The sequence below is a fragment of the Ammospiza caudacuta genome, chromosome 2 (assembly GCF_027887145.1).
Source record: "Ammospiza caudacuta isolate bAmmCau1 chromosome 2, bAmmCau1.pri, whole genome shotgun sequence".
NCBI classification, from domain to species: domain Eukaryota; kingdom Metazoa; phylum Chordata; class Aves; order Passeriformes; family Passerellidae; genus Ammospiza; species Ammospiza caudacuta.
Genome location: NC_080594.1, coordinates 42,457,034 through 42,478,038, shown reverse-complemented (window position 1 = coordinate 42,478,038; position 21,005 = coordinate 42,457,034). Strand labels below are relative to the sequence as shown.

Here is a 21,005-nt window from a genome sequence, read left to right as displayed (position 1 = left end):
CACAGACGGACAGACACACACAGAGACACAGACACACTCACACTCACACACACACACACACACACACACACACACACACACAGTCTCGCATTCTGCTCCCAGTTTCCCCCAGAGCAAGCAGCTCATCTTGCTCCAGCGCAGCCGTGTTCCTGCATGTGCAGCTCGCCGCCCTGGCGGCGAGAGCAGCTCGCCCCCCGCCCCGGGAGCCGGGGTATCTCGAGACGAGGAGCAAGGCGATGGCCGGGGACTGGCTCTGACCCCAGCAGGCAGCCGGGCTGGCTGGGGAGCGGAGCGGGGCCGGCCCCTCATGCCCGCGGTGCCCGCACCGGGACCCCGGGGACGCCTCAGGGGAGCGGGAGCGGCCCCGAGGGAGCCGCGGCCGCCGGGACCCCGGCCCTGTGGGCGTGGTCTCTGGGCCTGCTTTGCATGGCGCCCACGCTATTGGTCAGCGGGAAGCACGCGCCGAGGCGCGGGCCCCGCCTCTCTCTGCCCAAGGCTGCCCAGAGACGCCGCCGGCCACGCCCCTCCGCAACTCCGGCCGCGCCTCTTGCCCCGCCCCCTCTCGCAGGCTGCCCGGAGATGGGAGCCGGAGCGGGCGCTGCCCATTGGCCGGCGGCGGGCGGCCCGCTCCGATTGGCCGGCGGCGGCGGCGGTGGGCGGGGCGGACGGCGCGGATTGGCCGGGCCCGAGGGGGTGTGCGCGGGGGGCGGTGGCGCGGAGCGGGAGCTGGGGCCGCGGCCGGGGATGGGGGCGGCCGGCGGTGCGGGCAGCTGAGCGGCGCGGAGCGTCCTGGGCCTCCCCGTCCCGCCCGGCCGTCGCCGCCGTCCCCGCCACCATGAACCGCCTCGGCTCCGGACCCGTGGGCAGCGCCGCCGCTGCCGCCGCCGGGCAGTACCGGGTGTGCGGCAATTGCCGGAAGGTGCCGAGACAGGTATCGGGGGGCGCCCGCAAGGAGGCGGCGGGAGAGGTTTGTGGGGGGATTCGGGGAGCGAGGGGCAGCGGGACAGACTTGGCGGGTGGGACGCGTACGGCGGCAGTGGCCAGAGAGGAAGTGGGCAATAGGGCGGCAGTGGGGCGGGGGATGGAGAAGGGGTGGGATGGGGGCTTCCCAGGAGGAGAGTGCCGGGAGTGTGGGGAGCAGGGGGGAGCAGGACGAGGAGAACCCGGGGGCCGCCGAGGGTGCCAAGTGCCGCACCCCCATCGCTCCCATCACCCCCATCCCTCTTGGGACGGCTGTCACTTGCCCAGGCTTGTCCCAGGCTGCCCCCCTGCATCCCGAGGGTTTGGGGGGCGCTCGACATTGCGGGGCTTGACCTGGGGCCCCGCCGCGCTCGTAAAGTTTATTTTCCACGTATTGCAGGGGCGAAACTCACCCTCGCGATCTCCTCAAGTCTTTGTCCGGGGGGGATTTGGGATCAGAGCTTTAAAGATGTAAGGAAAGCAGCAGGAATGGGCAGCCCCCGGCCCGGCCCGCAGAGCGCAGCCCCGGAGCAGCCCCGGCCGCCTCCCCGATCCCCCGGGGTGCGGCGGCTGCACCCCCCGGTGCCCGCATCTGCCTCTCGGGGAGCATCGGTGGAGGTGCTTTTTGTTTGTCCAGCGCAAATGAATTAAAATTGCTGAGCTGTTCAAATGCGCCGAGGCTCCGAGCGCCCGAGATGAACGCGATGCCGGTTTTGCTTTTATTTTAATTCAATCTCTCCCAACACATTTTGCTCCAGGTTGGTTCTTGCAAATGCTGAGAAAGCCTGTAAGTCAATGAGCTCAAATATTTGCGCTCTTTGTCCGAAAACTGTTTTTCTTCCTCTGTGGGTCAGGCCAAGTGCCAATCAAAGTTGTTTTTCAAGCCTCTCTTCCCTGCAGTAGGACTGCTTTTTTCTTTCTTCCCTTTTTTTTTTTTTTTTTTAAGGGTTTGGTTTTTGGAAAGGAGGTGTGTATTTAGGGGAGGGGGAGGAGAAACGTTAAAAATCGGTCAGAGAGAAAAGCAGATCTTAAAAATCGTGTTTCTTGAATATTTTAATGGAAACAAAATCTTATTAAATGTGCATGCTTGGTATGTGCAGTTATTTTTTCCATAAACTCTTGGATCATATTACAGTTGATACTTGGTGCTCAGCTCTTAGCTCAGCTTGCGAGAAATGTAATGGATCAGAGAAGCACACATCAGCAGAGTCTGATTTTTAACCATTTCGTTGCAGGACCAAACCCCTTCTTGGCTTTAGCTTGCTGCTGTTCCCACTTAAAGGAAAACAAGTACTTAAAACAGAGAAGTTCTGCAGGGTTAAAGCCTGTAACAGCTTCAGACTTGACATATGTCTGAAGACATACAAATTACCCAGTGCCAAATATGTCTGTAGAACAAGCAGGGAGGGAGCTTGCTTTGTTCTGCCAAATAATCAAAATGTTTTGTTGACAAATAAAGTGGTGCTTGGCAGCACTTGTAGATCTAAAATTAAATTTAAGTTAGTGAATTTTTTTGAAGTCGTATTCCCATCCTGCTGGGTAGGACTTTTTTGTGTACCTCTTTAATATCAGTGGGAGGTAGGGGGTGGGGGCAAGGTTAGATAGTACTTTTCTGGTAACGGGAAACTTGCTGGATTTGATTTATTGTTGTATTTTAATTTTATTTTAAAGTAGTTCAGGGATGATGGTGAAACGTAGGAACCCAGTTGAGTCTGTTGAGGAAGGCAATTTAGTGCTGCTCTGCTTTGGCTGTGGTCATTCCAACCATACAAAATTGGGGAAGAATAAAGAAACTGAGTCATGAAAGCCTCTTGAAAGGTGTTCTGTGCTTTCAGTGGTGGCACTGGGACATGGTTCCATCTCTGTTGTAGGCTGGACAATAAAAACAGAAGTGCAAAGCTTCTGACTACATCTGTCATTATTTAAAAGTTGGTGTAATAAAAATCACTGCAAATTTTAACCTTTTGCACCTCATGGGCAAGCATGCAAGTAGAAGACATGAGGAAAAAACCAAAACAAAATGCTTGATAGAAGCAAGATGTAAATCTGACCTGAATCTTGAGGAGTAATAATGTTCAGATAAGTGCTGCCTCATCTGTTCTTTTGATGGTGTTGGGGTTTTTTTTTTTAATGTTCATGTGATAATATACTGGAGAAAATGATTGGCCTTGGAACATGTTGAATCTCTTCTGCCCTCCTCCGTTTTAAGTCTTTATTTGAAGTCATTTGAATGCTCACAGTTTAGGTAGAGCTGTTGTCAAAATCATAAGGGGCAAAGCAAGCTTTCAACTCAGTGGCATATAATGAAATTTGAAATAGTCTAGCAGGTTTTGGTTTCTCATGGGTGAAGGTAAGTTTCTCTTTCAACTGGGAAACAGGAAAAGCTAGATGCAGCACTTTATGCTTCATTCAATTTCAGATTAATCAAAGTTACATTTATTATGGAAAGTTCTATGAGGGCAGCACTGAGAATCTTGCTAAGGATGAAACCTATGAAGAAGGTTTCTCATAATAAAAGGATATATATTCCAGTTGAGTTTATTGTTATGGCACTCTACAGATAATCAGATCTGCTTGCAGAAGAATTGTTGCTAATCAGAAGGGCTTAGACAGTCACAGGTACAACAACTGCATCCTTATTTGGTTTAGGAGGAAAAGAAAAGGACAGCCAGTAATAGGTGATTATAGGTGATACTGTCTTGGGTTTGGTGAGTGAGCTTGTTGAACACACATCCAAGGCTAATGCTTTTAAAAATCAGTTTTAAATACATGGAGGAATGACCAAAACAAGCGGAGTAGCTGTGGTTCATGGGATGGATGGTCAGCCTTTGTAACAAACCTTGGCATACCAGGAGGGGAAAGTGCCTAGCAGGGCACAGAGGTGCTGTTGCCAAGTCTTTCCTAGAGGTGCCTGAGAGTTGCTGCCACTTCAGTAACCAGGACAGCTCCAGCTCTCCCTTGGAAAATACATGTAGGGGAGTCCCTGGGCAGGGGAGCTCTGGGGTGTTATCCTGGAGCCTGATGGAAACCCAAGGTTCTCTTGCCTAAACAAAATCAATATCCAAGCAAGAAATAAGAGAATATTATATAGGAAGAGCTCAGTGTTTATTTGGATAAATCACTGCTTCAAGAAGGCTCTTAGGAATGAGCAAAAAGTCTTCAGGGGATGGAAAAATCCTGATATGTCAGGAAATGTAGGAACAGGGAGGATTTGCCAACTGTTCAAGCTTGGTTGCAAATTGCAAAGCGTGTGAAGTAAAAGGTTCTTTTGCGTGTACATACAAGTTGATAGGACAGAAAAGTATAAACATGGTTCCAGGATTGAATATTTGGTTTGTGTTAGATTTCAGTGAGGGAGATAGAAGAGCAGTGGCCAGCTGTGTGACAGGGGAGTGTGGTTTAAAAGCAACCTTCAGTGTTGGTGAGGTGGAAGTGGAGCTGACTTAGCTGACCCTCCTGGCCTGAGCCAGTGTCTGTGCTGGAGTACAGCATCAAGGCATATTAAATCCAGGCCTTTCCTGGTATTTATAGACCTACCTGATCAGGGTGATATGTGAGAGGGGAAATACCCATAAAAATGATGGACATAATTTGCTCCTCATCCTCCCGTGCATGTCTCCTCCTTTAGTACAACTCTCAATATGTACAAAGTTACTAAAGCAAATATGAAAAAAAAAATATTACATGATATCACCAAAAGCAGGCCATTCTAGACTAATGTAGTGGTCTTCTGTTAATAAGACAGCTACTAGAGTGTTCTCTTTAAAAAGCTTTCAATGGACTAAAACTGCACTGTAGTCATTAAACATATGAAGTAACATCAAAGGTTTAACTTGACACTGCAAGTCAGTGCTAATTAAATATTTGTATTTACTTACATCAAATGTTCTATATATCAAAAAGTTTAACTGGATTTGAAAACTATTTGCACAAACTCATAACAGAAAAATTAAACAACACATGTAAATATGACCTCTCAGTATAGTTTCTGTGTGCTTTCCTGGCTGTTACATGTATCCTGTTGTCCCCTGGGAGTGACAGGTTACTGGGCAGGAGGGACCTTTGATCTGACACAGTTTGTCTATTTTTCTGTTACTGTTAATTACAGGGATTAGGAATTGAAGAGAATGGGAATTATGGTGGGCCATGCTGGAAGGAGAAGTCACTGTGATGAGAGGACAATACAAGTGATAAATGTTGTTGGTCCAGGGAGACAGGGACATTTCATGGAGAGCTGGGAGATGTTGAGCACAGGCATAGCTGAAGTGGTGTGAAATCCAGTGGTGTGAAAGGTGAGAGTTACAGGCTTGGCTGTTTGCTGCTGATCACTTTAATAAGAGCAGCTCCTTGGAAGGAGCAGGGAGAAGGATGCCAGTGCAGGAGCAGCACCTTCCTGTCCCCCTGCAGGGCTGTGGTGCTGAAGAGGAGGGAAGCTGGGAAGGATGGTTCCTAATTAAACAGGCACAGAGGGGAGCTGGCTGGGTGCTGGGAGAAAGGGTGTGCTGATTTTGCAGAAGGAAACTAAAAAAGTTTGGGTTTTTAGTCCAGCAGAAACAAAGGCTAAGAGGGATATGATCAGTGTCTATAAATACATCTCATGGTAAGAGCAAGTGAGGAGAAATTAGCTCAAGAGTAGATGGGTGTATTATGGTCATAAATCATTTAGGCTGGAAAATTGAAGTGTCCACAGGTACGAGGATCTGGAAGAGTTTGTTCTAGTTCTGATGCTGCCAAAAAAAGCACCTGCTTTTAAGATAGAAAAATGTGTGAACATCATTAAATTATGCTGTGCTTACAATAGCACTAACCTGGGCTCAGGGAGTTGAGGTCATATCCAAAAAAAAAGAAAATACACACTTTCATTCACATTATTCTTCTGTGTGGGTGAATAAGAAAGTAGCCCAAAAGTGAGCCAAAAATAGTTTAATGTCAGGTCTCATAAGCCTGTGTAAGTTAAAATATGTGTCACTATGAGTCATGAAGATGCATGGAGATGCTGTTACCTGCACTGTAAAAATCCAGAGGCCTTTCAAGGATATCTCAGTTATTTTGCAGGAAGTCAGCTTGGTTCAGTCTATTCTGAGCATAGGCAAACCAGAGTTGCTATGTCGTTGCTTGGAAAACACCTTGGGTTTTCCACAATGCAGCACTTTCTTCTTTCTTTCTTTTTTTTTTTTTTTGTTTTTTGTTTTTTGTTTTTTGGTGGTTGTTGTTGTTGTTGTTGTTGTTGTTTGTTGTGCTGCATAGTCTAGTTGGCTTTGGAAATCTCATCAACAAACGTTGGCTGTCACAGAGAATCTTAATTTGTAAAACCAAATTATGTCTTCTATAGTTTGATGCCTCTTAATAATAATCTCTCTTCACATTGCAGGGGGTGTGAGGAGCTGCCTAGATGGCTTTAAATCTTCAATATGTTTCTTCTTAAAGGAGTTCTCAAAATTATTTGCAAAGTCTGTCATGAAAAATCAACTCTGTTTTCATTGGTTCTAATTATAGCAACATTCTGTTGTGTAAAACATTGTGTCTGCCTTCAGTGTTTGTGTCTTTCAGTTCCCTGGAACCCTGGTGAAACATGGTGAAACCAGCTCAGGTCACTCCTCCAACTAATCCTGCATGCACAGCTGGGGGACAAGATGGAATTTTTAGGATCCAAAAATGTAAAGGTGTAAACCAAGAGCAACAAACTAAACTTTTTAGGGCAGTTAAAGTTGACAGCAACAGGCCCCTCACTCTCATAATTCACTCTCATTTTTTTATTGAAAGATTTGATTTAAAAATCTCCCAACAAATGAACAACTAAGAACAAGGTTCTTTCCTGTGAAATAAATGCAGTGAAAATCCAGAGCTGACTGGTTTTTCTCCTTCCCCATCCTTATGAGTGTTTAAGTAATTTGTACCTTTTCAGAATCTGATCCATTTAACTGGTTGCTCTCCCATCCCCTGAGTAGAGTCTTTGTATCCTGAAATCAAAGGGCAGTATTGCTCTTTGCACATGTATGCTGGGCCTAAGGCTGCCTGGGTTCTCCCACTTTTGCCTTAAAAACTACTGTAAAGAAACTTCCTTGTGTTTTCCTAGTTTTGCTGGCTGAAAATGAGATAGCAGAACTATTAAATTTTCATTAGACCTGTAATGAGAGTGGCATGAGTGAAATGAACCTCTGGTGAACGACGCTGTTTTGCAATGAAAAGCTGTAAGAGGTGGCCTTGTAGCAACCATGTTCATTTAGAGTAGTCATTCTATTAAAAAAAAAAAAAAGAACAAAAGCAAAAACAAAATCTTTCCTGAATTACAGGGAGGGAATGGAGGTGAGAAAGGAAAGAAAGTGAGCCGGAGGATTTTCTTCAAAAGAAACTTTGAGGTTTAGTGTTGCGAGTGGGTTAGCCGAGTGTGGAGGTTGTCTTCTGCTAGACTTACTTCTGGGAGTGGAGCATTGCATTAGCCAAATCACAGGCTGTGGTTTGGAGATGTGGACTCTGTGAACATTTGCTTTAAATTTATGCATATTACTTAATTAGGGCTTCAAATCTCACATCTCTTTAAATGGCAGTGTTTTGAAATCTGAAAAAAATACTATGGTTCATTAAGCATCCTTGGTTTTTCCTCTCTCCCACATTGGTGAGGGAGCTGCTAATACTCATTTAGTTTTTGATTTGAACTGGTTTTTTTCTGGCTAGGGAGATTTGAGAGAGAGAAGATAGTTGTATAATTCTCCCCTGGCTGTGCATAGCTGGGGTCTGGAGATTTTATTATCAGATTTCCATTTACAGGGCTAGAGAAAAATGGGGGATCTCAAGCATAGTTTGCGTGTCTGGGCTGAATATTGGCTTTTGTCTAAGTGGGTCAGGATGGACCAGGGGGAAATGGGGCATTTTCAGTAGAAAAGAAATTTGAATTCTCAGGAGGGAGACCTCAGTTAATGAGAAATTGCACCTCATCATCTTTGGAAAAACCTGTATGGAAATAATTTATGCTGTTTAATTTCTCTGTTCTTTGCAGGTGTTCCTGTTTGTATGCAGAGGTGCTCCCCATTGTTGTCTCTGCAGCCCAGCCTGGTAGTCTTTGTGCTTTGAGTAGAAGCTATAGGAAATGTAATGCAGATGAATCAAATTGGGAAATGCCATTAGAGGGGAGTAGGGAGACTCCCCACAAACAATTTTTTTCTGATTGTTTGCCTATCAGTCAGTCCATGAAATACATTACAGATAGTTCAAGAAATTCTATGCAGTTCTTGGTATGCCATCCTGGGCAGAGCAGTGTTACTGATAACAGGGGAGGCATGATCAAGGGGTATTAATTTTAAATGTCTCTCTTAATTACTAGTTTCAAATTTTTATTATAGGATGCTTCTTGCATATCAGACATTAGATAACTATCACTTGGGCCAAAATACTGGTAGAGATGGTAGACAATATTATGTGTTTATGAAGCTGAATAACTATTTTGTTCCTGTTACAGACCATATCAACCACTTATTTATTCAGATATCTTCATTCTCACATCATTCTTAAAATGAGAGGAAGGTGTTTTGAAGCATGGGCTTTTTTCTTGTGGGCATAATCTTTGTGGCAGTCATGGATTTAAGTTAGGGAGAGGCTGATGTAAGTGATGGTGCTCAGGGTAAGAGACAGAAGTCAGTGCTCTTAGTCGAGCAAGATATATTAATTCTTTCCTGAATGTCCCTGGTTACCTGAATTAGGGTAAGATAAATAAACAGATACAACCTCCTGATTAAACATCTTTTGTTGTTGTTAATGACTCTCATGTTACTCCTAAGGTAAGCACCTTGTTTTGTTAGACTAGCAATGGATTTCTAATGGATTCTGAGCTCAGCCTCCAACCTTTTGAACTTGGTAATAGTGTGAGGCTACCTGTAGTCCCCCTCCTCAGGGGATCAGGTGGTAAAAAGCAATAATGGAGTGGAATATGAAGTATTCTTGGCTCCATGTGTTGAGAGTAGGCTGGAACAGAAGTAATAAGTGTTTATCACAAGGGAATATGGTGTGGTCAGTGTGTGGACCACCCTTTGGCTTGTGATTTAAGTCTTCCAACAAACACTAATTTAGGTTAAAGTGTAGGAAAGCCAGGAGGAATCGCATTCATGAGAATTCTTTGGAGTCATAGATCTGTTACCTCTGCAAGTGCAAAAGACATTTAGAAGAAAAGTAAAAGGTAACTTGAAAATCAGGTTTTTATCTATTCAGAATGAGCAGTAAAGTCATAAATACAATTGCTGCAGTTTGGAATCAAAATGTGTAATTGTGTATCTGTTTTAAAGCATATTAAATTTCAAATTAGTTTTGTCATTAAACTGGAGAGAAATGTAAATTCCTTCAGAGTCATTTGACACTTTATAGGATGGATTAAAATTGTTCCTTAGAAGGGAGGAATGGTTGCAGGAATGACTCCTCACTTAACATTTTCAAATGAAAATTCATGCTTCTGAGCAATTGCACATAACCTCAGTAAACAAAGTTATGCTTATGACAGTGAAGGAATACAAGCTGTCTTGGTGTAAACCATTCTAGAGCAGTACACAGCTGCTTATTCAAAGTCATCATTTATTTGTCTCTGGGCAGTTTGTTATTGCATTGGATTTGCTCTGGCTGATACTAACAGAACAATTGAAAGCTAGCATATGTTCTCTCCTCCATATGAATTCTGCAGTTAAAAACTGTTTAATAAGACAGTGTCTTAACAGTGTTGAACCTAATTTAATAGCACGTGCTTGTAAATATGTTTAATATCTCCTGCTGTAGCATGTGGTAAAGGGAATATAGTTACATTATTGTCTAAATGTATCTGGAGGGGTTTTGGCCATATGGTTCTAAATCTGTTTTAAAGTAATTATGCCTATTAACTAAAAAAATAAAAAATATTCCCCTCTGAGTTGATTGACATTCCTCTCAGTAAAGCACCCTCCTTGCTGATTAGAGGTGTGGAAATAGTAATTTGTTCTAGCATTTAGAAATTTGATTAGACCTCTAATGAAATGGAGCGCCTACATGCTGTCTAAATATTCTACCTGACACCAGCTGGATCTCATCCAGTGTGGAAGAACACTTGAAATGTTGCTTTACTACAATATGTTCTGTGTCTTGAAGTCAACGTGCTGCCTGCATGCAAATACCCACTGGGTATTCAGCAGGCAGAGCAAACCTTGTGCGTTCCTGGAAATCAGCATCAGGATGTGACTATTCCAGTGAGCAGTGATTGCCTGACTGCAATATCTGGCTTAGAGTTAGAAAATTAAGGCAACTGTTAATAGAGAAGTAACTCTGTAAGCTGGACTTCAGGTGCTTGTGCACATACATTATACACAGCTTGATGTGTATATGAGGTAGAAACATGCTGAAGTTCCCACTTTGTCCCTGTTGTTGTACAGTAATAAGGTGACAACAACACACTATTGATAAGAATTTAAAGTTGAAGCACCACATTTCTCTCCCCATTATGAGCTGGCTCCTTCAGTTCCCTCCAGAAGCTGATTGCAACACCCATTATATGCAGTGGCAGCTGTTTGAGCACCCATGTTTTGTAAGTCCTCTTTAATTCAGTTGCAGCCAGTTTCACTCTAGACCACTATGGCTAGAAAACTCTAAATTGGAACTCTGTTGATATCCTGTGGTGGAAACTTCCAGTCTCTAGTGGTAGGAGATGTATCAAAATACTTAAGGAACACTTGAGGTGCTTGGTATTCATGAGTCAACAGTTCATTTTGATTGGTTGCCTTCTCCCTGTGAAATCCAGAAGACAGGTTCTAATACATCTCACTAGAATCAGACATGGCCTTTTGTGTTCTTTCTTTTCTTTTGTTTTTTGGGGGTTTTTTTTCAGTTCTGTTTCTCCACCATATTTAATATTTTTACATTTTGCAGTTGTCACATTTAAACAAATGCAGTGGTTGAACTAGAAAAACTCCTGACTAGTTTATGCCATATTAATGGTTCACAGAATATTTTCATCTTCTTTTCCCTCCAGAAAACACAAACAAATTGTTCAATTACGTTATTACTTTAAGTTTTGTGTTGCTGAGGAAAGACTGGATGAGGCAGTAACATTGGGGGTCATTCAAGTAGAATCTGCTTTGAAATAAGTGATTTTTATTCCAGCAATTTAGAAGTTGTCTCACTTCTGTGCTGGTGCTTGACAAGTAGTTAGGAGGAAAGGTGTGTTGGTTGAAAAGGTCAGCTTAACATAATTAAAGGCTGAAGGAGCCTGCAGCCAGCATTGTAGTTCTTCAGGAGACATGGAGCTTGGTGCCTCTTCCAGCAGGCAGAGTCCAAGGGGAAGGAAAGCAGGCTGCAGCCATGGAGGGTTTGCTGCAAACATCTTTCACACATGGCTTAGAAAAGCAGGAAGGGGAAGGAGGGGAAATGAGGGTCTCCCTTCGTGCCCCTGCTCTTTAGGCCACTAATGCCAAAGGTATTAGATAAAGGTGTAGTTACTTGACCTATTTATCCAACAGAAACTCGCCATACAAGCAAAAGCAGTTTGACTATCCAGTGCTGTTGCTGTTTTGTATGGAACACTCCTTGGAGTTAAGCTGTGCCTCATGAATGCATAGAGGCAGCATCCAGCCATCCAAAATGATTAATTTGTCTTGTTTGAGAAGGTAGGTCTATGGCGTTAGTTCTTGTTTCCCAGAAAAGCTGGACAAAAAATTGCACCTCTGTCTGTATAGAGTTAGGGCTGGGGCAAGTAAAGGCTGTGAATATGTCTCCTTGGAGCTGTGTTTACTCTGTTGAAAAGGTCTCAGTTTGGGTTTGGTGACTTCATTAAGAAAAAGGGCAAGTCGAGTGGCGGGCAATGAAGAACCTTATTAGGCAGTGCATGTAAATCACTCTCCCATAGCTACAGAAGTCATTATTCAAACAGTATAAAATGAGTTTATTATTTTTTTAAATTTATTTATTGCTGGTGCTTTTTTTTTTTTTTTTTTTTGGTAGAGTCATTAAGTCACCAAACTGTAGCAAAAGCCCTCTTAGTAAAAGTATAGGCAGTACTCTGAGAAAATGGTAGCACCTGCCAGCAGAGGCTGGAGGTAAATCTGAAGTTCTGTCAATCTGCTGGCTTGGGTGGCTGGAGAGAGCAGGAATAGCTGATCTATCTCTGGATGAATCCTGTATTTACATGCAATAAATCTTCTCTAACAGTTAGGAGTCTTCATTTTTGAAAATCAGCATATCTTTTAAGCTCCATCATGAAAATACATTTGTATCTTAGGTCTTTGCTGCCACCAGCTCAGCTACATTAAGTCAGTGTGTTTTGAAGATTGTATCTCACTAATGACTCACTTTGGTAAGATGTAACTTAAGATGCAAAATGTTCTTTAAAAAAAAAAAAAAAGGGAAGAAACAGCCTGACTGCAAGAATTCTTATGGTCATTCCAGCAAGTCGGTGGCTTGCGAATGTGCTACTAGGATGAAGCCTTTCCCTGTCTGTCTCTTAGCCAGACTTTCCCAGACTAATCAAATGTAAAACAGTGTGTCAGCTCCCTGCTCATTGTAAAACAGTCTCCTGCCTTTGCAAACAAGACTCCTTGCAGAAATAATTTGTTCTAATTGGTGACCATTTTAGGATTTCCTATCAGGCGAAAAATCGAAAGGGCTCACCCATGGTTTTCCATCTGTGGCCCTAGCACCTATAGGATTTTTCTGGGCTTCCTTCAGGAAGACTGTGTAAGAAGACTTACTTCAGAAAACTCAGAGGCATGGTGTGGATACCACCTCCTTCTGAAAAATGCTTACAAGTCAACTAATCAAAAGAGGCTTAAACTCCTGGCTTAGACAGCAAGGCGCTCGCTCTTGGAAATTGTACCTTTAGGCTAGACGTAAAGCATGTTAGTCAGGGAGATTTTATTTTTGTCTGGCACATTCTCTCTGTTTGAGTCATCAGGCAAAGAAAGATGGAGGAAAAAAGGTGCTTTTCTTAAAGCAGGAGGATATTGCTCCTTTTGGATGTCCAGGAGGGCTATCCCTTCCCAGGCAGAGCGAGGAGAACATCATCAGTGTGCCTTACATTGCTTGAACTGTTGCAAAGATGTCAGAGACCATCAGTTGCACACGAGCATTTGTCCAAGAAACTTGTGCCAAGGGGGCTTCTCATTTTCTTTTAAAAGCTTTTCAATGGATTAACTTAAAATTTAAGGAACATCAGCTACAAATTTTGCTATAAATTAGAAACCTTATGTTTCTGGCTCATGTTTTCATGTTTGATGTTGTCTTGAATGTGAATGCAAATGGGTTAAAGTTCTCCATGGTGAGGTAGCATAGCCAAAATATGCTTTTCTTCCAGTACCATCTATCTAAACAAACGTTCTCTGCCCATTAGGTGAGTAGTGAAGATCATAAGTATATTGTCTTCATGTTTTAAGGCATTAAAACATAAAGACAATAGGCATTTTGTCCTTCACCTTTTTCAAATCTAAATTGAGGACATTTCTGATGAGGTGCATTTAGAAAATGGGAATAATAACACCAGCTTCCTAAAACCATATTAGTAAAGAATTAAAGTGTAATGTACTTCAGATTCTGAAGTAAATTATATGATACCACTTGTGTTGAACAGGCAGTACAGAAATGTGCTCACCCAGGCACTAAGGAGCTCCATAACATGGCTAGCGTCATCTACCCTGGATTAGCACAATGCTTATTTCTGAAATGGTTCAGTTTAGCTAAAATGCTTCCTTGCTTGGGGGATGTCAATTCCTGTCTCTATTAGGAAATAAGTTCCATTTTTAATAGGACATAAAAAATAAGTATTATCTTCGCGCCAATCTATTGCAGATATATGAGAACATTAGGGCAGATAGTAGGTCGGATTGCAACTCAGATTCCAGTCCCTGACAATGGCCAGGGGAAGATATCAAAGAAAGGAGACACAAAATGGAGCAGTTTGTTATGCACTCCCACAGCACTACCTCTATCCAAGTATTTGCCATTTGAAATCTTCCTGAGCTGGAGGTGAATTTTCTGTATTTAATAACTGTTCTTCTATTTCTCTTCCATGAACTTGAACACTTCACTTTTAAACACACTCTGGCTTTTTGTCCTTAGCATCTTACAGCAAGGATTTCCACAGTTTAGTTGCACATTGTGGAAAAAGCTAAGTATCTCTGCTTGAGCTTGTCGCCTGCTGGTTGGTTGATAATTTTTTATTGAAGGTGGCACAAGCACACTATGCATGGACTGTGACAGCAAGGAGGCAATCAATTAAAATAAAGATGTTGCTTGTGACAGAGTTGCTATTTCTAAGATTCATGCTACTGTGTTTCACAATCCTGTATGAAAAAGATGGCAGAAAACTAGCTAAAGGAGCTCCAGTACTGAGCAGAGCACATTTCCCTCTTTAATCTGTGTGAGAGGATTTTGTTTTCTAAAGCTTGGCAAGTTACTTCCATGTCACTTAAGATTGTTCATACACAGAGATTAAAAAAAACTGCTATGATCATTTGGTACATTAAAGTTATGGGGAAAGCAGTTTGAAAGCCCATGCTTGTGCCATTTGTTTGACTTTCTTATGTCTCTGAAGAGAATTTGGTTTTATGTACTACTTGGTTAGTGAAAGGTGCTTTGGAGTGTATGTCTGCAGCAGCATTTACTACTCAGCAAAGAGATGGTCTCCTAGAAATTTTTATTGAGCTGAAAACACTACAAGGACACAGACTTATCAGAAAGGAGTGTTGGCAGGGACACATGCTATGTTTATTTCTGGAGGGTGGGGCTTCTGCTCATGTACCTATTCCCTGAAATGCAACAAAGAAGCACCTGTGATGTGCTCCAGGTAGCAGAACGTGTCTCTGCAGCGGATTTGTTGCTCTTCTGATAAAATTCAGACTTCCCACTTATATGTCCTGGTTCAATGGCCAATCGGGGGAGCTGGCAGAGTGCACCTCCTACTGAATTTTAAAAGAACAACTACAAGAAGAGTAAGCTGTACAGTGACATTGCAGGGTGAAAAGGAGTGGAAATGCCTAGGAAGCTGGATTGTGTGATCTAAAATCTCATAGTTACAGGTCAAACAGGTTTTCACATGGAAAAGGTCGTCAACCTTTGCCTTCTCAAGTTAAATTCTGTGGTGGATTTCCACCACACTCAGCTTGTGAAGATTTTTCAGTGTTTGGTAGCCTGACATTAGTCACAAACATTGCTTGAATAACATCTCAGGCAGCAAAATACTTTCTGTGGCCAGGAGACCAGTGCAGGAGACCTTGTTGCTTTTGGTAGTCTGTCATGCAGGTAAGTTGAAGCTGGGAAGGAAAATAATTTTAGTGAGCTGGTGCAGAGGTCAGAGCCCAGCTTCCTCCCCTTCAGCTGTGGGGGACTGAGATGCTAATCAGAGGAAGATGTTGTTATTATTTTTCCATTGAAGTGCAAAGGTAGGACACCATACTTGCTGTTAGCAGATCTCTTTATGTTCACTCTGAGCTGTCAAGCTTCATCCTTTTAACTGGAAACTCAGCAGTGGCTGACTCAACATTTGTCTGGTTTCTCAAGCCTGTTGTGCAGCAGAGCTTCATGTGCCTGCCTGACTTAGGAACTGTTAACCAAGGACTTCTTCAAAACCAGTGAATCTCAAGAACTTCTTTAAAGCTGACTTGTAGAAGAGCAGTTGTGCTAGTGACTGCAATGTAGGCATAACCTCAAGAGTCTTACCTTGGTAAAAATCCAAATCCTAATGTTTTAGGGCACACTGTGCCTAAAATCTCTCTCTCTCTGCTGTTTGTCATAATGAATGCAACACCAGTAACAAAGAAGAGAGATGAGAGAATGCAGCCTTGATGATGGTCCCTAGTTAAAAATTCAACCGGTTTGTTTTTATAGTAACATGCTGTTAAATGCATCTTCTTTTCTATAAACCCTTGGTGATGATGTCTCTGCTGAAATACTGTAGCATTTGAAGTTTTTCTAGCATGAATTGCAGTGGATTCCTTTCAAGACTTTCTTTTAAAAATTGTCAGAGTGTTGTGCAGCGTACTGCCCTTACATCAATTTAGTGTTTCAATCATTTAGTATCTTTGAAATACTTGGAAAAACCAAAACCAAACAACAAAAAACCACCAAACCCTGGGCCACTTTCTTAACAGTAGGAGGATGCCATTATGCATTTACAGTATGGATGAATACCATTCTATTTTGCTTGCTTACAAGGCATGCCTTTTGGACAATACTTCTATTAAAAATTCGGTAGAGCATTCTTGAGAGACAGTTCTGCCAGAGATACATGATGGATTTGCATACCCCAGGGGTCTTTCTCGCTTTTTGTTTTTTAATCTCCAATTGGCAGTATGCCAAATAAATCAAATGTGTGTGTGTGTGTTTATGAATTGAAGTATTTAACCATTCAATTACTGCATTGGAAAGAGGCTGTGCTCTCAGTCATTAATTTAGGTATTAATTCAGGCCTGTCAAAGCAGCTGCTGTTCTGTCTGCACTTGGTAGCAAATGTTTGCTGTACCTGTTGGCAGTGTTCTGCTGCATGGATCCATCGGGGAGGTCAATCCAGTCTCTCCCTGAGAGGATGGAGGCCACACGTGTCACCACAGTCACTGCCCTTGCCCACGCTGAGCCTGCAGCCTCCTGAGCTCATGGGACCCTTCTGGCAGAGCAAAACCAGGCTTGCTTAGATGGGCTTTGCTCAGGCAGGACAAGGCAGCCCTCTGCAAGGAGGCAGGGGATTAAAGGATATGCTGTGCTGCTTCAGAGAGCCTTTCTCAACACGCAGCGCTCCTGTCCTGGCTGATGAGCAGCCAGATTAACTCTGTGCAGTTCTGCAGTTTTGCCAACTTAATGGCTAAAGGCTATGTTCTCCAAACTAGATAACGCTGGTCTGTCTCAGTGTGTCAGATGTGGACTAAACCTGAAGGTGGAAGGCAGCCAAGGTACAGATGAAACAAGTCCCAGCTAAAACCACTGAAGTTTTCTAACTTTTGCTCTTAATATCTGGTGCTGTTGAAACATAGAAAATGCTTTTCTGCTGTGCTTGTAGTGTATTGAGTCATCTAGACATTCACTCACAAGATCTTCTGTCCTGAGGGCAGTTTTTGAGGAGCACACAACTCCAGTCTTACTGCTGGGTGTGCAGGGAGGGAAGGAGGAAGTTCTCCATGGATGGATGAGAGAAGCATTGTTTCTCCTTTTTTCTATTTTCCCCATAATTTTGATTTTGATTTTTTGTTTTGTTTGGTTTTTTGAGCAGTTTTTTGAAGGCTGAAATAGACCAGAAGACCATTTGTTGTCTGCTGGTGATGCATGTTTTGCTGGTCTTCAGACCAATACCTGGTTAGCCATGAAGTCCTTTTAGTCTATGGTGAAAATTCAGGCTTTTCCATGACACAGTCCTGAGTTAGACATCACTTTCCTTTTTTCATTTGAACCAGCAGACAGCTGGCTAACTCTGATTTGAGTGCTTGTGTTTGGTCAGTTGAGTTTCATCCTTGGTATCTGAGAACAACTGGGGCATGAGTGAAAAGTCAGCCTTTGAGGTTTGGCTTCTATTAAATAGAAGTGATTCTCAAGCAACAAGGAAGTAGAAAAGGTTGTTGTTTGTCTCTCATCCTTTTCAGGTGTTAATAATCAATATTTAGGTTTGGCTTGGCACCGTTAGTTGTGTGAATTTTGCTGTGAAGGTCTTTCCATTTTTTTATTGAGGAGCCTCAGACTTAGTTACACAACTAGATGTACCCTGAACTTCAGTCAATATTAAGTTACAGGTGTGTCTTTAACTTGATACATTTTGATCTGTTCTGATTAAAAAAAAGGTGAAATACAGTTGAGGTTTCTTAAATAAAGAAGTGTATTTCAGCATACTTGTTACTGTGCCATGTGACTTGTGGTCCTTGGTGCAGTTGGAGGTTCCAAGGTGCAGTTGGAGGCTGGTTTTGGTTCATAGGAATGATCTCCAGCACAAGGAGAGAGACACAGCAGTAGGAGCAGTAAGGATGCAGAAGAAGTTTCCTTTATGGAAAAGGTGATGGGCTTTTCTGCCATAACTCCGTGTTCACTGCTGAGTTTTTGTCCCTTGTGTACCGGATATCTTTCAAAGAGCAAGGAGCCATTGTGGGACTTCTCCTGCCTGACCATCCATCTTGGGCTGGGTAGAAATTGCTGACCTTTGGTTTCTAATTAGTGTGGATTGTGTTCTTTATAGCTGGTAGAGGGATGGGAATTTGGGATAGGCTTCCTTTTATTGTGTGAAATCCAAAAGGGCTGTAACCTGTTACCAGAGCAAAAGCTCTCCATCAATTGTGCTACATTGGCTCTTTTCCCAGCTCTTTGCACCACTTCATCAGCTGTGAGGCACAAAGATGCCAAATTCTTAATGTTAAAAGTTACTGGTTTAAGTATTTTGAAACGCTGTTTCATTTAAAAACAAGATTTCCTGCTGTTTGACTTCCCCTGCTAATTTTCATCTTTATGGCTTAGTTTGCGTTTTTGGAGTTGGACAGTCTGTTAAGAGGAAGAAACTGTTGCAAAATCACTTGAAATACCCCTAACAAATGACCCTAGGCAAGGACTTTTGCTTTGTGAACTCTCAACATTTTGACATTGTTTGTTCTGAACATTTCTTTTATTGCTTCTGGAGTTATATCCTGGGTTTAGTTATAGGAATAGGTCAGCTGTAAGGAGGAGTTCTGCACTGACAGCAAATAAAATGTTATGCATCATTCAAATCATTGCTTTTCACATTTCTGTCATTTGGCTTTTCTTTTTCTACATAAATTGTTTTGAATAACAGGACACCAAGGTTTACCCTTTAAATGTATATCTAAAATTTTGAAGTTGCAATGGAAACTTAATGTGACATGAATTGTAAATATGTTCTGAAGCTATAAAGCTCACAGTTTTATTACATTAGATACGATAAACAGTTTCTTTTTTCTTTAAAGAACGATACATCAGTAAATTGTTGTCAATAAATGTCAAAATTTCTCGACTTTGCTGAATATACTTCTTTGTTCTTGTAAATCAGTCTCTCCCAGGAGAACTGACATGTGACGACAGGTAAACTGTGACTATTGAGGTTTTCATTTTAGTCAGCAAGACTATGTGTAGTTTTAACTATTACATTAATCCTCTGCAAATTTACAACAAATAATAAAGTTACCACCTAAAATGAATTAGATACATCCTAAACTTCTGCCACATTTCTAAACTACTGTTCCTCTGCCAAGGTTGGGGAGCTAAATCAAAAGGCAACTTGGCATGTGCAGAAATAGACAAAATCCCTCCTGCATCCTAGGGAAAAAATTGAATAAAAGTAGATGCTAAGACACAACTGGTATTCAGATAACTTTTTTTAATGCTTTCTTCTGTTTCCAGTGAGGATGGAATAAGCAGATGGTCCAGTATGACTGTATGACTAAAACTGTGTTACAATTTACCAAAAATCAGAGCATTTGACTGTAATTAGAGCCAGTCAGGGTAGACCCTGTTCCAGGATCCAAGAACAAAAAATGAAATATGTTCAGTAACAACAGTGGGAGTAGGAGAAAGCAGTTTATAGGTGAGGTTTTAACCAGCAGCAGCAGCAGCAGCAGCAGTAAATAATGCTGCTTGTAATGTGAACTAAAATTCAAGGCATTTGTGTGTGTCAGCTGAAAAGCAACTATGTGCTCCATTACATTAAGTCTGTGAGATTGAGCTGATGTATTTTGAGTCTGAAGAACTGTAAGATAAAACTGAGACTGGGGAATAAAAGCTATTCCTTTGGTAAGATTCAGCCCCAGATAGGGAATCCTAAACCTAGTTCTCCACTCCCATCCAGTGACGCACTTGACTCAGATTATTGCTGCAGATGATAATGAGTATTTTAAAGAGATGGACCACTGAATTTAAATAACAAAGATCCTTACAAATCCTAGATGGTAGCAAAATGGCTTGTAGATTATAATATAAGAAAAGGTTTCATAAATAATAAGTTACTCATTGCCTTCCCCCCAAAACATTTCTGCTTGTTTAAGAAAAATAATTTGTTCCTCAGGAAAAGCTAATTTTGGGATGCCCTTAGGATTTATATTTGATCTGGTGTTGTTTATTATCCTGATGTCTTGGCAGTGGTGGCAGGTGTTGTGAGAGTGGAGGTTCTGAGCCCCTTCGTGTTTCCCAGACACTTGCACTGCGCTGAGAGTTTGCAGGGACACAAGTGGCAGCACTGTCATGGCTCACAAAATTCCCTCTTGAATGTTTCTTCCTTGTGATCCCCCTCCCCCCATCCTGTTGAAGCATGGCCACCTTGATGTCAAGCTCAGGATGAATTAGATTTTATGTGCCATGTGTGTAAGAATCCTCCCTGCACCCATAGCAGTGCAAGCTCATGCTTCTTGCCTGTGTTTTGTGAATCCGTAGATTCACAAAAGTGAAGTGCTTGCTAAAGCAGCTGTTTGATCAGCCCCACTAGCTAGCACTTCCATTCTCAAGCAGAACAGCCTCCTTTTACAGCTTGCTAAAAATAGCCATTTCTTTAAAGCCTGAGGACACGGTGATTCATGTGGTGGTGGAGAGGAAGAAAGGTGATTTCTTTAGCTTTGGGCTTTGGGACGAAAGCCGCTGTGCTATCCCAGTGCCAGCTGGGCTCGTGCTTGCTGCCCCTTGGTCTTCATGGCCACATCACCAACCCCAGTGGCTCTGGCATTCCTTGCTCTGCCACTTGGCAGCTATTTGGGATGCAGGTGCTGCATTCCAGTGCCCATCTTGGCTCTGGAGGGAAGGGTGTGCAGTCACTGCCACAACTGAAAATAAACCCGTGAGATACCAAGTTGCAGATTTGTGGTGGGGTTTGTGCAGAGCTCGCCCAAGGACAAAGGTATTTCTTACAGTTTATCCTGGGCAAAGGGGAAATGCTGCTACTTTGTCACCATTCAGATTCCTGACGAAGGTTCTAACACCATTGCAAGTGCAGTTTAAGGACAGAAGTCACAGGCTGAGCTTACGTCAGATTTTTCATTAATTCCTGCATCAGCTCTCCCATGCTCTGCAGGGGACTTGTTCTGCTGTCTGACACCACAGTGTGACAGTGACACTGCTGCCAAACCTGCTCTGAGGCT

General features: G+C 42.7%; 1 protein-coding gene across 2 annotated transcripts in view; it reads left to right on the top strand.

Moving 5' to 3' along the window:
• The first annotated feature begins 743 nt into the window (after positions 1-743).
• Positions 744-21,005, top strand: part of SESN3 (sestrin 3) — a 44,844-nt gene continuing 24,582 nt past the window's right edge. For both annotated transcript variants that reach the window (XM_058825504.1, XM_058825503.1), the window contains exon 1: positions 744-931. In XM_058825504.1, the coding sequence (XP_058681487.1) occupies positions 836-931 (96 nt within the window). In that variant the 5' untranslated portion in view covers positions 744-835. The remainder of the gene's footprint in view (positions 932-21,005) is intronic.